The 16002-nt window shown below is 44.1% G+C and overlaps 1 protein-coding gene across 3 annotated transcripts in view; it reads right to left on the minus strand.

Moving 5' to 3' along the window:
* Window positions 1-2144: 2144 nt before the first annotated feature.
* Adat2 (adenosine deaminase tRNA specific 2) overlaps window positions 2145-16002 on the minus strand; it is a 29693-nt gene continuing 15835 nt past the window's right edge. The window contains exons 5-6 of one of the 3 annotated variants that reach the window (XM_041679942.1): window positions 14743-14815; window positions 2145-2598 (exon numbers count right to left, since the gene is read on the minus strand). In XM_041679942.1, coding sequence (XP_041535876.1) covers window positions 2528-2598; window positions 14743-14815 — 144 coding nt within the window. In that variant the 3' untranslated portion in view covers window positions 2145-2527. Of the gene's footprint in view, window positions 2599-13196; window positions 14644-14742; window positions 14816-16002 lie in introns of those variants that run through there. The other 2 variants (XM_041679943.1, XM_041679944.1) reach the window with 2 other exon arrangements.

The following is a 16002-nucleotide window of genomic DNA, read 5'->3' on the forward strand; positions in this document are numbered from 1 at the left end:
TCTTTTGTCTTTTTGTTTCATTTGTTTGCTTGTTTCAGAGAGGGTCTTGTTATGTATCCCAGGTAGGTCAGAAACTAATTTTTCAGCCCAGCTTGGGCTCCAGTTTGTGGCAATCCTCCTGCTTCAGACTCCCAACAAGACTCTCTACTTGTTTGTTAGTACTGTTTATGTTCGTTGCTCGGTTTCATTTGAGAGAGAAAAGGTTGACTGTGCCTTGTGAGCCACCAAGGTAAGTTTCCTAAGTAAAGAACTCTGCCTTATGTAAATTATGTATATCATAATTAGGGTGTAAATTTTCACTGAATCAGCAAATAGTACTATATTCACTATTTCAGTTAAAGTCCATCTTGAGCAATGCAACAATTTATGTAGTTCCTATAAACTGCACAATAAGTGTGAAAATCTTTGTTATAAACAAAAGGACTAATTACCTCAGATGGTTTTCATAATTCTGTTGCTATTGAGTGTTGTGTTAGGAGCAGCGGGCTGCTTCCCGCCACCCAGCTAGCTTTACCCCGAAAATAATTACATGGAAACTGTATTCTTTTAAACACTGCTTGGCCTATTAGTTCCAGCCTCTTATTGGCTAGCTCTTACATATTAATCTAACCCATTTCAAATAATCTGTGTAGCCCACGAGGTGGCTTACCAGGGAAGATCTTAACCTGCGTCTATCTGGAGTGGGAGAATCATGGCGACTCCTTGACTCAGCTTCTTTCTCCCAGCATTCTGTTCTGTTTACTCCACCTACCTAATTTTATGTCCTATTAAAGGGCCAAGGCAGTCTCTTTATTTAACCAATGAAATTAACACAAGTCAGAAGACTCTTCCCCATCAGTTGAGGATCCCTCACTAATTTCATCCAAGCCTTAGCCCCACCTTTCAATGGGCTGGAGTTGTATACATGACACAAAAATCTGTCCCTGCTCTGCCTTGAGTAGAGTTTCCTTAAGTTATCTGGAGCTGCTTTTTGCAGTTTGTTTCTTACATAATCGTAACACCTGGACTTAATTTGGAACTTTTATTTCTGAAACATTTTCAGATATGGCATATCGCTTGTTAGGCTGATTACACACGCGGAGAAACTACTGGTGAGTCACGTGACCGGGATCCAACCCAGAACTACAATAAGAAGGAAAGCCCTTTAATAGCCATGCTTTTTCTTCTTCGCCATAATCAGGAAGCTTTCCTTTGGGATGCAATTAACTATTGGAATTGTATTTTATTGATCTCCCACACTGTTCAACTTGTGGGCACTCCTGCTGCACGAGGCGAAGGATGTCTCTGAGTTTCTACGAGAGGAAGACAACAGAAGCAGTAGCTGCTTACTGTATATTTGGCTAACAGACATCCGGCGAGTGCCAAGTACAACACACTGAGCCACCTTCAGATGGTAAAAGCATTCAGATTTACACAGCTCTTGCCCTAACTGCGGAAGTGCAGGCCAGTGCTATGCGATACGGGGAAACTAGGACGCGCAGGCGCAGCAACACACTCGAGTGGCCCCAATGTTTATAGCCACCAGGGTACAGAATTGAATTTCTCAGACTCCTTCAACCGTTGTACACTGGCTGAAACTGATCAGCCTTACTTTCCCTCCTCATTCTGCAGGTGGCATCCCTTCTTTTTAAGTTATCACTTCCAAGCAATTCTGCATGTCAGAGGTGATCCCCGACACTGCCTTAGGCGCAGACCACCCTCGAAGATCCTGATAGATCTTTGGCGGTATACTAAGTTTGCTAAATTTGTCCTCCCCTGAAGAAGCAGACAGTTGTCTCCATTATATTGTCAACGGTGCAGGACAGGACGAGACAAACAAGCAGGATACATGGTGGATTTCTTCCTTAGAAATACACTTTGGGCAAGCAGTGTATCTTAATATGCTCAAGTTTATACTATTTTTGCCTCTAGGGTCAACAGCAGTATATAAAGAATTCCAACTTTCTTCAGAATATGTACCATGAAACTAGCCTAATAAAAAAGAATAACAGAATAGCAGGCAAGTTATACAGCAAAACTAGACTAGGACACTCGCAGAAAGGGTGCTTGAAAGATAAATATAACGGCATATGCTCACGGTGCCAGATCTTGGGAGGTTAGACGAAGAAAGATCAAATGTTCAAGGCCGATCTGAAGGAAAGAAAGAGTATGTGATAAAGAGCCTAGACTTCCAATCAACTCAGAATCCTGCCTTTATTGGGTGACGAAAGGCACAGCATTGTAGACTGACTTAAGGGTGCTGCTATCATTTTTATCTCAAAAGAGCAATTTGTGCAGGGTCTCTTTTTCATGTATAGATACTGCTGATATGAATGGATTGGGGAATTGCTGAGATGACTGGAGAAAGAAAAAAGAAAAGAAGCCATCAGATTTTATACACATTACATATCTGAACTACCACATGTAGGAGGTGGCCGAAAGGGTGCAAGATGCAAAACAAAGAAGGGCAGTGACGAAAATTCTGTGTGCCTCTTTCACCAGCATGCTTTTCCCGAGATGGCGCTAAGAGCTCCTCGCAGCGTTCATATCATGCACTATCAAGCGACAGACGCCGTCTCCATTGGTGAAGGTACGAAAGGGAGTGAACAGACTTGCTACCTGGAAAGGAGTTGGAGGAAATGTCAATTTCTAAAACCTTCATTTGGTGCACATAACTAAGAGCTTCTAGTCTGAGGAAGGCAAACCCATCCTTTCAAATCCAGCCCTGCAATTTATAGCTCTTGTCACAAGGTCACCTAACTATGGAAGTCTCAGTTTCTTTATTTGCAAAGTGAAAATATGCTAGAGATTGAAAGAAAAAAATAGTTGAACTGTTCACCATTCTTGGTATTCATTCTTTTTATTATTTATTTTATTGCCTTTAATCATGTATATAATGTGTGTGTGTGTGTGTGTGTGTGTGTGTGTGTGTATGTGTGATGGGGGAGTGTCATATATCAATCTGTTGATTTCATTGGTTAAGCAATAAAGAAACTGCTAGGCCCATTTGATAGGCCCACCCTTAGGTAGGCGGAGTAAACAGAACAGAAGGCTGGGAGAAAGAAGCTGAGTCAGTGAGTTGCCATGATTCTCCCACTCCAGGCAGACGCAGGTTAAGATCATTTCCTGGTAAGCCAGCTCATGGGCTACAGCAGATTATTAGAAATGGGCTAGACCAGGTGCGAGAGCTAGCCTAGAAGAGGCTAGATAGAAATGGGCCAAGCAGTGTTTAAAAGAATACAGTTTCTGTGTAATTATTTCGGGTAAAGCTAGCCGTGTGGGCGGCGGGGTGCTGGGGACGCAGCCCCGCTGCTCTTATTTCAACATGTGTGTGTGTGTGTGTGTGTGTCTGTGTGTATGCAGTTACCTCCAGAGTTCAAGAGGATGGTAGATGTCATAGAGCTGTGATGTGGGATTCCCCTCTGTATGCTGTGAATACCATTGGTTAATAAAGAAACTGCCTTGGCCTGTGATAGGACAAAATAGAACTAGATGGGGAAAACTAAACTGAATGCTGGGAGAGTCAGTGAGGAGCCATGTAGGCCCACCAGAGACAGACACTGGAACTTTACCCGATATACCACAGCCTCGTGGCGATACACAGATTAACGGAGATGGGTTAATTTAAGATATACACTTAAGCTATTGGCCAAACAGTATTGCAAATAATACGGTTTCCGAGTGATTATTTTGGGGCTGAGTAGCTGGGAACAAACAAGCAGCCTTCTACTACAGAGCTAGAGTTACAGATCCAGTGTGGGTAACTGAGATTTGAACTCATGTCCTCTGCAAGAGCAGTGCCTGCTCTAAACTGCTGAGTCCAGCCTTGCCAGTATTCATTCTTCTGCCATGCTACTTTCCAGTTCTTCTCCAAGGAAATTAATGGGAGGTGTATTAAGCAACTAAGCTACTTACACTCTAAGCCTTAGCGATGTGGCTTTGTTTAGCTAATTAGATATTTACAGGTATGTGACAAGGAAAAGGATGGAATGTATCACTAGATTATTCAGAGCTTGAGAGCAGAGCCTATACCTCTGCAGTAGCCTACTGAACATATGGCCACAAGGTTCTATAAGCTTTTTGGTACTCAGTATTGGTGTTATGGTAAATCACTGACATCTGACAGTAGTAACTACTAACTCTGCATCTATATCATAATAAGAGTAATACTGATGTGCTATTTCTTTCAATGAACAATTACACATTATGCAAATGTATGGGAAATTCATCTATTTATCTAAAACAGACAAGTATTCTGAAACATGTCATTTACCAGTTTTTGTGAAGGACCAAGAAGATTCAGTTATATTTTTAATCTAATAGATACCCTGAACTCTGTCTACAAGCAGTTCATTTCCTTCTACAAGATTTACATTAAATATTTTTAATTTATATGTTTAATTAAATATGTTAAATATGTTTAAAAACAAAACTAACCAATATCACACACACACACACACACACACACACACACACATGCATACACCCCACAAAGAATTCAAACCCACAGTCTACCAAGAGAAGCCGGGCCTGGCTTCATGACTAAACCTGAGTTAGAGGATTTTGCTGCAGGGGAGGGATGGGCAGGAAACAATGTTTACCACCATCTTCTTTCCTTGTAGCCTATCTGGGCAATCCTCTTGAGGTGGTTTAATATGATGGGAAATGGGAGCTTTGGAGCCTAAATTCTGGCTCTGCCCCCTCTGTGATCTTGAGCAGGTTAAACTTTGGGACCTGGATTACTTCATTCCTTGAATGAGAATAAAAGCAGGAACCTCCTCGGGTTGCAAGGCTCATATAAAGTTATAGCTGCAAAGCCCGCACAGCTGTGCCTGGCACACAATAAACAGTCAATAAATATCTGTGATCACGAACTACTCCGCAGTGGAGGCTGGGGTCCTGCAGCTCCATTTCGAGCCATGCTAGGTTTTCTGGGCTCCACTCCTGTCTATGGTAGGTAAACCTAAAAGGACTTGGTTCAGACAGATCACCAGCACTGGAGTGGTCACCGTGCTCACTTCAGATTTCAGAGTCCAGTGGAGGAAGAACCTCAGGCAATGGCATAAAAAGAGAAAGGGCCAAGGAGAATTTGGATAAATGTCAAGAATGATGCTTTTGTTTTCATGGATTCTCAGTCATCTCACCCAGCCTCTTAGAAGAAAGAGGAATTCAAAGAGACTTTCAACTTCATGGAATAACTGCCCATTACCACTCAGACAAATCAAATGACCTTCGCCTAGCCAGCCAGGCAAGCGGATAGACCAGTGGCCTTGCTGTTGTGAAATATTTCTCTCACTGATTTAGTGAAACTGATAACTGGAGCTAGAACCAACTCTTAGTGTCGCTGTTCTTCTCAGAAGGGTCGCCACCAAATTATACTTTCTTCTTCATCCTGGTCTTTGCATCTCTTCTCCACTCCCCCCACATACACACATCAAGGAGATGACTGTTCAACCTCTCAGGGCTTTAGCAAGTTCTCTTGTTGTGGTCACCAGATGCTCAAGTAAGTCAAGACATCAATGCCAGTGCCACAGATATTGCCAGTTCTCGTTCTGAATCCTGCTCAGCGGATGCTCCACAGCCCAGCAGAACGAACAATGAGTACCAGATGAAAGCGGGGCCCACATCCCATGCCAACACTATAAAATTCCTGAAATCACTGCCACCTTATAAAAGTTAACAATACAAACTTTCTCCCGTTATCAATTCAATCTGCTGCTCCCACAGGCAAACCTTGGTCCAGAGTTCGGCTCTGCTATTTCCCCTCCCTGGCTCTGTCATAGGCAAAGAGAGCATTTGGGGATCTGGTGGAATCCAGGGGCCTCTGGCAGCTGTGCACTAGGCTGCTTGCCAGTGTAATTAGACTAGAGACTTAACACCGCCAATCACTGATTATTTCAACCCCACGTCTCTTTTCTCTATTCTCTAACACACCTAAGGGTCAAAAGTACACGCGAGACTATCACAGCATCAGCCTTCACCGCCCCCCCCCCCCCAAAATCAGAAGACAAAGCCATTTCTAGTTCATAGCTTAAACACTGATTTCCATCTGATGACAGTTCCCACACTGTCTGTCTGGACAGACTTTCCTAGATCCCAGCACAGGTCATATACCAGATCTCTACTTGAGGGCCAATAGCAGGCCATTGTACAGATTTGGGGGTGTCCAGGTCTTCAGGGGAGCAAATGAAGAGGCATCCACTCCCTTCCACTGAATCCAACCATGGAGATTGTGCCAACTGTCTGAATTCAAGACTCGGGAAGTCAAGCGGGTGAAAGAGAGTATCTTCATCAGTACAGGAATTGTGCCATGTGCTCCTTGCTGAGCTTTGCCCGCACATCTGGGCTTCTAGGCACTATGAAAATGGCAACTTCAAAGCAAAGACTCAAGATGACCTGTGCCGTCAGCTGCCTGCTCCACCGTTGCCAAAAGCCATCAGCACGAAGAGATAACGCCATTGGTATTCAAATTTAAATGTTACAATAATAATAACGCCTATGGCCGCCTTCAGGTCAGTTTATAATAAAAATAACTTCTCAATCCTGGAAAACCTATCCAGTTTCTTTCTCCTTCTCCTTCTCCACTTAATGACTGAAGTTATTATTTCCATGGTGGTCTCCAAAACCACATTTGGTTTCTATGTAGATTGGCATGTCACCTCCAGCAATTTTACTGGCTGAATTTCTCTCTCCAGAGGCTATGATTAAAATATCAATCCAGTTTCTGAACAAAGTTAGCAAAAGAGTTATATAAATACCTAACACGGAAATTCTTCACTAGGGTCCCCCTCTTCTTTTTTTAATTGTCTCATGGGAAAGTTACCAAGGTGGAAACAAACACTGTGCATCTCTGTCCCCCTCTCCTTATTGTCCTTCCCAGTGCCTCAAAGGTGAAAATGTGAGCGAGTAAACACATGTCCCGCATGTAGGTTTCCAATGAGCATAAACGAACTGGAGAACATCTGGAATCTAAGCCATGCTACCTCGGCTGCCCAGCTGTCTGGCGGTGGTGGCCTCTGCAAAAAGGGGGCATTAGGCAGAGAGAAGGCTTGCCCAGTAATCCAAAAGGACAGCAAACTCTGGTAGTGCTAATTCACCCGTTTGTCCTACTGCCTGGAAACCATCCAAAAATGCAAATCCATCACTCAGCAAGCATTTACTGAAGCTGCCTCTGGGCCTAGTATTGGGCTAAATCCTCGCGTTTGAGCAGCTTACAATCTAATTACTGTAATTACAGACCAATTGAGTATTAAACTCTGTGACAGTAAGGAGGAGCTGGAAGCGAATGATCACAGTGGGCTGGGGTATTTGGGAGAGAGCTCATAAAGATTGCAGGCCTGTGAGAAAAATAACACCATAATGCTGAGGTTTCCACCGCTGATAAAGGGGCTTGGGATAAAAGATCACTGGTGGGGTGTTGAGTAAAGTGGAAGGGACCCATCAGGGAAGGTAGATGCTGGCTCTTCTGGTACCCAGCCAGAGTCCCTCTTTACAAAGAAGATGGAAGGAAGTTCAGGGGAGGGGAGTCAGAGAGCCAGCTCAGCAGTTAAGATCCTGTACTGTGCTTACACTGGGGACTCCCAACTGCCTGCAGCTCAGTCTCCAAGAGGACCCAATCTGTGGGCACCTGCACGCAGGTGTACATGCCAACACACAGATAAACACGGACAAATATGAAACTAAAACAAAATTAAAAAGGAAATACAATCTCTCCTGAAACCATTTATACTTTGAATCCATAATGGTGACATTGCTGATATAAAAAAAAAATCAGACATCCATAATTTATTTAGCTTCTCTTATAGAAATACCTCTGAAGGAAACGACTTCCTACCAATGCCAGCACAGGCTGCAGGCAAAGCTGAAGGCATGTTGCTGCGAAGTCAGGATGGGCCATTCTCCAAAGGGCAAAGGGGAAGAGGGAGAAAATGGGTGAGACCCTGGGTAAGGACCAAAATAACCAGCGTCCATCTGCTCATCTGCTCCAAGAATTTCCCATAGCTAACGTGTGAGTTTCGATCTAATTAATTAATGGAAGTAGCAATAGTTTATTTCCCTTTAATTATGAACTTTGCATTCACCAGAATATTTTAAATAAATTATGAGCATTATGTGAGAAAATCCCATCTGAGGAGCGCTGTGTGGAATGGTTTTGGTTTGCTTTTAATTTGTCTAAAAAAAAAAAAAGAAAGAAAAGAAAGCTGAAAAGATTTGACACTATAGTAACTGTCGTTAAAGAGGGCCAATGCTTGAAAACCTTTTGACATAACTCTAAGTAAAAGGCATGTTCTAAACCCAAAAAAAATGATACATTATCGTTTCTCCTTGCTACTCTTTCAAAGCAGTATATAAAGAAACAACATGGTTGAAGCCAAAATAAATATTTCAGTGTCTCCAATCTCACTTCGATATTTATAAACAAACTTTTAAGAAGTCATGGTAACGAGGTAAAGCTGCGCTCTGAGCCACATAACCCAGCTGCAAAATCATGGAACTTGAATGAGCGGTGCGGAGATCCAGCCTCGTCACCTTTCCCACCCTCCTTCAGGAGACAGGAAACGTTTCCAAAGGGCCAGACGCTATTATAGACCCTGTGACCAGAGTTGCCCCTACTGCTGTGTGTGTCCTTGTGGCCCCAAAGCCAGCCCAGACAGAAACAGATGGGAGCTGCTGTGACCCCGGGAAGATTTAGTGCGATTTTATTTTCATCTTACGTTCACAAGCCCCTACATATTAATTATTCAATTGATTTTTTTTTCCCCAACCACTTAGAAATGTAAAAAACCTGTCCAACGGAAGAGTATACAAAAACAGGCACTAGAGGGGATTTGGTCCACGGGCCATCATTGTGGGTTCCTTCTCTAGATTTTAGTTAGCGCTCTCAACTTGTTAAAAGCAAAGTTTATCCTGGCACTTGTGAAAATGGGAAAGACAACTTCATTTGGGATTAGAGCGCTATCAACACTACTGCATTTGTGGTGTGAGACTGCAAGCCCGGAGAGCAAAACAACAGGGACTTTATAACCAGAGAGCAGGAGACACAGGTGCGAGGGGGGAGAGGAAACAAATGTCAGCCTGCAGACTCCTGCTGAAGGTAAGAGATGATCACTTACGCCAGTGGTGGGGGAGAAAAACTGAGCTTCCTCTTGAGAGTGGGGGAAAGGGTCCTCTAAGGAGAGCTCACAGGACCCGACAGTCAATGCGGCCGGTGTTGTGGCCTGTTTAAGAGGTCTTGGAACCTGACCAAAGCCTGGCCAAGGACAGCCTTCGTCAAATCAAAGGTTTCTCGCTAGTTGTCATTGATGGGTGGTGTCCAGCGTGTGAAAGTCAGGTGAGAGAAGATCGCATAAGCCTGTGTTTATTAGCTCAACACACAAAAATGTAGGATCCTAAAAATGTCAAACTTTCACCACAACTCATGCCCGTCTGACCCATAAAAACAACATCACCCATCAGGCCTTTCCTCACTACTCACAATTAGCGCCCTGTGGAGTAAGGAAATAGCTGGCAGTTGTCTGCACGGATGAAGTCAAGGCAGTCTCATTCCTTTGCCAAAAGGCAGGGAAATCAATTGCTGATGTCTCTTTTCCTCAGGCCTACTCGAGGTCAGCTGATGTGGAACAACCAGGCAAGACAGGGTTTGGCTTCCCCAGGGCTTTTTTTTTTTTTTTTTTTTTTTTTTAAACAGGGAATCTACACTGCTTTTTAAAAGAAATGAAAAAGGTTTTTAGAGTTGCAGCTTTTGCTTTTACCTACCCGCCAGTGGTGGGGCTTAAAACATTTTAAGTTAAGATGTCTCTATGGAAACACACACACATACACAACTTATATTTTATGGCCAGGTGATTATCAGCCTAGACTTCAACGTCCTATTGTATTACCATAGGCCATCGGTGATGTCAGCAATACGTTGGACCATTTTCCCACAACCCTATTAGTTATAATGGAATTTATGTAATTATTTCTTTTACTGAAAAAGGAGTCTAGAGTACTTTGCCCTGAGATTTCCTTTTAATTTTCATTGACAGTGTATTGTTTAAAATATCCCTACCAAAAAAAATTTTTTTTATGAATTTTGGGACATACAATGAAGAGGGAAAAATGAAATCAGATAATTTAACAGTTGCTTTTGGATTTACATAATCAATTTTCCTTCCCTCCCTTCCATCAGGGTCAAACATACTTTGTTAAAAAAAAAAGTTACAACTTCTTTTCCCCACAGACTGCTCATTCACCGCAACCAAGCGTGAAAAAACTGAGCACACAGTGAATAAATCAGACATCTTGACCAAGTGACCAAAACTAATGTCACCTGTGGAGTCTGCTGGTCTTTGTGGGCCTCCACATGAGAACACAGCAAACAAAAAGACACCTCTGTTGTCCAGAAGATGGTAGCAATGACAAAACCACAGCTGTGGCGACAGGCACAGGACAGGTATGGGGGAAAAAAAGGGTCAGCGAGGGAGGGAGGTGTGGTTCAGCCAAGAGCAGGAGAGCAAGGCCTGGGCCAGCCCCTGTGGTCCCTGGAGCACCGAGGAAAGAAAACAGTGGCGATGGGAAAGGCAAAGGAAATGTTCTAGGTTGGAAGGAGATGAAAACACAGAGCCCTAGGGTGGGCCCAGGGTTAGAGGGCTGAAGAAAATCCTCTCCAGGGTTTAGCTGAGCCAAGTGACCCAACCGGAACACCAATGCTAGGTGAAAGCATAAGAAAGATAAACTCGAGGGATCTTTAACTACAGAGTGATGATGGCACCAGACCGAGAGCATTTTATGCTTAAAAACTGAAGCGCTTAGGGGTAAAGGACCCTGAGGATGTACGCACAACTGCCACCAAAAGCAACCAAACAAACAAAAGCACTCTGGATGGAGCCCAGTTCAGTGCCTGGAATGCTTGCCTAACAGTCATGAAGCCTTGAAACTGATTTCCTGGCACTCACAAACCTGCCACAGCAGCCATCACCTATAATCCCAGCTCTCTAGTAGAGGCAGAAGGATATGAAATTCAGAGTCATCCTCAGCTGTACAGTGAGTTTGAGGCCAGCCTAGGCTATGAGAGAAACAAAACACAAAGCAGGGAAGGGATTCTTAGAAAAACAAGCAATCTTGCCTACATTTGAGATTGTGTTCTCCATATTTGAAATGTATCACAGGAAGAAAAGTGCCGGTATCTTGACAGGTATGACCTTTCATCAATGACATGCATGACCTTACGTCAGTGATTGAAGCCTGTGACAGCATGACATAACCGCCCATTCTTAAAATTTGCTAGTTTTTTTTTTAAATTTCATTTATTATTTTTTATTTTTGCTGGGTATTCCAGCAGCTTAGATGTAACCATGTCTCCCTAATTCCTCTTCACAGGACAGTGGCTCCACAGCTACCCTGTGCCCTGAGCCTTCCTAACCATCTCAGGCACAAAGAACGACTCTTAGTCTCTCCTGAAGGCACAACCAGTATGGTTCTGTTGGGTGTCAACTTTTGAGCTGCTCTCTTAATATTTTAAGATCTGGCTAAGACTGCTGGAGAGAGACTGTTTCACTAAATATACATCTATAGCTCCTCACCATCACGGGGATATTGCTTTTGAATTGTGCAGATTTGGTGGCTATGACATACTAGCCATACTGCCGGGCAGTGGCAGCGCTGGTTCCTAGTCTACAACAGATCCAAAGTGATCTTTCCCGTAGGAAACTATGCCTGTGTCCAAAAACTCTTTGTCAGTGACTGGAAAGAGAATGTTAAAGGTGGTAAAGGGAAATTAAACCTTTCAGCCCTGCTTAGGAATCAGGAAATGTCACTTCGCCATCTGCTAAAATTGAGAAGGGAGAACATGCTCACGGCTTTACTTTCTGGTATTATCTCTTCGCTTCCTAAGCAGGGCTTGTCTCTGGGATAAAATGCACACACTATTTCTGGCCCTATGCTTTTAGCTTAGTCTTTTTTTTTTTTTTATGAATTTCTCTCTAAATTCAAACTAATCACTTCATTAAAAGCTTACCATAAAGCCATAGCCAGAAAGACCCAGTGGTACTCTATAGAGGAAAGATCCGGGTTGCTTTGCCTACAGGTAATACCCAGAAAATGATATGAAGTCAATAGACGATGTCTGCCCGCAGGAAGGCATAGGAGCCAGAGTGAATTATGGCCAACTGCAAAAAGGAACACACTAGTCAGGGCACTAAAATTTAATGAGAAGACAATTTTTAAAGTAGATAGAACCGAAGAGATGCACAGACCATTATTGTAAATTTAAAATCGTGCGTATTCTTCGCCCATAAAACTTCTGAAATGCCGTTAAAAACACACACGCACAAAACCACGCAATTATAAATCCTCTGAAGCATGTAACTGTGATTAGCTGCTCCCCCCGGCAATATAAAAATACTACCGCCACAATCACATTCCTGCCTGTAATGTAATTCAAAACAAACAAGTCGGAGACAGCGCTCAAATGGCAGAGTCAACAAACACAGCCGCTTTGCATCAAGGGCTCGCGCTGGCACTGTGGCTGGCGCTGGCACAGGCCCTGTGGTGGAACGGCGAGGCCCCCTGTTGGGCAGAGTCGAGCACTGCGCCCTGGGAGGCTCAGAAAAGCCGCACCTGGCAGCGGTGATCCTTCTGGGAGATTTTGTTGTAAGGTCAAATTTTTAGCCACTCAATTTAAATTTTATCAGCTGTGTTTCAAAGAGTAATGGCTTTGTCATTTTGGATTAAATGGATCATCTTACTCAATCCCATAACCATCATTCCTGCATTCTTATTCCAAGTATCATCTTGCTTCCACCTCCCCGGTACTGGGGTCACAGTGTGTACCATTAGCCCAGTGCACCTATCATTCTCCAGCAAGTCACGTCACTTTTCAATTGTCTCTGAGAACACGAGGTCTTGGTTTGGAGACTACATCATCTTTGTTCTGTTCCAGAAAGATACGGATCTTAACAGAATAGTTCTTCTAAGAAACGACTTCACTTTCAGTTTTAGCTTTAAAATTGTTTTAATTGTGTGTGTAAATTGTGTGGAAACGTGTGCACACGTAAGTGTGCCCTTGGAGTCCAGAAGAGAGTATTGGAGCCCCTGGGATTGGAATTACAGGAGGTTGTGAGCTGCCCAGTGTAGGGCTGGGAACTGAACCTGTGTCTTCTGAAAGAGCAGTGTTTATCCTTCACCTCTGCCCTCTGCGCCACCTCTCTAGCACCCACTAGTTAAGACCACTCCTCTTCAAAGAAGGAACGAACACAATTTTATTGTAGCAATATGCTAGGATTCAAACATGACCCTTGGGCACTGCCTTTAAAAGCATCCATTTTATCTAAGTACTTCTAAAAAGTATTCTAGGGTTGGAGAGAAATCTGTCAGTATAATGGCAGAAGGACTGGAGTTCAACCTCCAAAACTTAGGTTTAGAAGAAAGGAGGGAGGGGATGGGAGGGTGTTGTGGTGCACGCCTGTAACTCCTCCACTAGAGGACACAGGAGGAACTCGGTGCATTCCTGCACTAGAGGACACAGGAGGAACCCTGCACATTCCTGCACTAGAGGACACAGGAGGAACTCTGCGCATTCCTGCACTAGAGGACACAGGAGGAACTCTGCGCATTCCTGCACTAGAGGACACAGGAGGAACCCTGCGCATTCCTGGTCAGCCTGCCAGGTATTAACTGAGTAGTAAATTTCAAGCCAGTAAGAAACCTATCCTGAAAGAGAGAAAGAGAGAGAGAGAGAGAGAGAGAGAGAGAGAGAGAGAGGAAGACAGCAGGAAGAGGAGGAGGGTGGCTACATCTGAGGAAAGGAAAGGCACCTGAGATTGTCCTCTGCTTCCATACCCACACAGGAACCCCCAACATGCACGGTCATATGCATATATAAAGTCATATTACAAACTAGCACGAGCCCAGGTCCCATGTCCTATGGGAGTTGTGGGCAGAAGTGGGTCTGAATACACTCAGTAAAAAGCTGAAGGCTTCCTTTCCTTCTTCTTCCTCTGTGGGTCTTGCTCAATCTTCTGAAGACTTGTCTTTTGTTTGTTTGCTTTCTTGTGTGCATGCGCGGTGTCAGTGTGTATGTACTTGTGCTTGGGGGTGCATTGTGGGGTCCTCCTAGATCACTCTTCACTCATTGAGGTGGGATCTCTCATTTGAACACAGAGCTCACCGATAAGGGCTCACCTAACTAGTAGCTTGCTTTGGGATCTGGGAAGCCCAACTCTGCCTTCTAAGCACTGGGGTTACAGGCAGGCCACCAAGCCCACCCAGGAATTTATGGGTGCTGGGGACTGAGGCCTCTTGCTTGCACGGCAAGTACTTTGTCACTCAGCCATCGCCCCAACCCACGAAGAGCTTCATTAAGATGGAGCTGAAGCTGTGGCTGATCTCTGACCTCAAGCCTGGATTCCTCTTCCCCTTCCGGAAACACTCTTTCAGCTTGGGAAGAGCTAATAGCTGTTTACATTTGTCAGACTTTAAGAAGGGCTCATTTGTTCCCTTAACAGAGCAAATGACATGACGAGAGACACCGTTTTCCCACACAGAAACAACAACATATAAACAAGGCCAGCGATGCCAGCAGCTCTCGGTTGAGAATTCTTTGCAGGTCTCCTAAGGGCACATGGCTTTCATCAGAATGTCAGGATTTCTGACAATCCTTTTTCCGAACTTTTGATTTTGGTGCTGAAAAAAAAAAGAGGGAGAAGCAGGAAATGAGGAATGCCAGACTTGGTTCACACCGGGTTGTTTTAAGGTGGGACACTGCACCTGGAGAAAACTGACCATTTGGGTTTTCTTGTTTGTAGAAGGTCTTTAGGAGCTCCACGGCCTCCTCAGCACGGTATCCGGGTATGCACTGAGGAAGGGAGGAACATGAGGTGAGCGTCGGCAGTGACCCAACAGTAATGTATACATGAGCAGACTCCACACACTGCTCATTACTCAGGACAAATACGCAAGGATACACCAGATATATTAGCATGGATAAAGATGTCCATTTCCAAAAGAATGGTTCCCAGCTTTAGTCCCCATGTCTCTCAATCGGTCACTACAGTATGTAGAGACTGCAGAGGGATGCTGTACTCATCACCTGAGATGCTAAACAGGTGCTCATGGAGCGCAAGCTATTTTCACCTGCGATTATTTTCTAGCGTTTCACCAAGCATGGGCTGCTATTCACCTAGGGCAGGTAAACTATTATTGGTGGAACAAATCCAGGCCACAGTTGAGAATGACAAGCTAGCAACCGTTTATACTTTTAAGAGTTTATCATTATCATTACTACTACTACTACTACTACTACTACTACTACTATTATTAAACAAAACACTATATGACAGAGACATGTTTCTCACAAGAGCTAAAAATATTTACTATCCTGTCATTTACAGGAAACACTTTTCAAGTTTTGCTAAGGAGGATTTAAGAAAACTGCTGTGCTGAGTTTGTTTTCACTCTGGGATCTGGGCAGAGGAGACGACAATGTGTGGAAGACCAAAGGAGAAGTGAGAGCTGCAAGGAGCAATGAATGGTGTTCTGAAGACGAAGATGAACTGGACATTATAGAAGCAGCTGGGAAGAGTGGGGGAAGCATGGGCTGTGTGTGTGGACGCAGGCTGAAGGGCTTGGTAGGGCAGGGGAAAGCAATCAAAGGCATTGAGATGGCGCCAAGCGCTCGGGGGTTTTGGCACAAGGCTAGAGAGACTGGAAAGGCTCTAACCCATCCTGCTGAAGTTTATGGAACAATTCAGTCATCCCTCAAAGTGGTGCCCAGCCAAGCACCTGCAGACCTCTCTGGGGCATTGCTGAGAAGGCACAACCCTTCCTGGAGCCTCAGCTGATGCATGGCTGGGATCTTCCCCCATGGTAACAGAAATCTTCTCCCTCTGCTTTCAAAATACGGCCCAGCTCTGGCCTCAGAACATTCCAGACTTCACTGGCCATCTCATTTCCTTTTCCTCTCATCTTTACCATCTCATGCTCTCAAGACTCCACTGTGGCTGCCTCCCAGGCATCACAAGACACTCACTGATGCAAACATGG

The sequence above is a fragment of the Microtus oregoni genome, unplaced genomic scaffold (genome assembly GCF_018167655.1).
Source record: "Microtus oregoni isolate MIOR12 unplaced genomic scaffold, Mior012 000033F_ref0000390, whole genome shotgun sequence".
Classification (NCBI taxonomy): Eukaryota; Metazoa; Chordata; class Mammalia; order Rodentia; family Cricetidae; genus Microtus; species Microtus oregoni.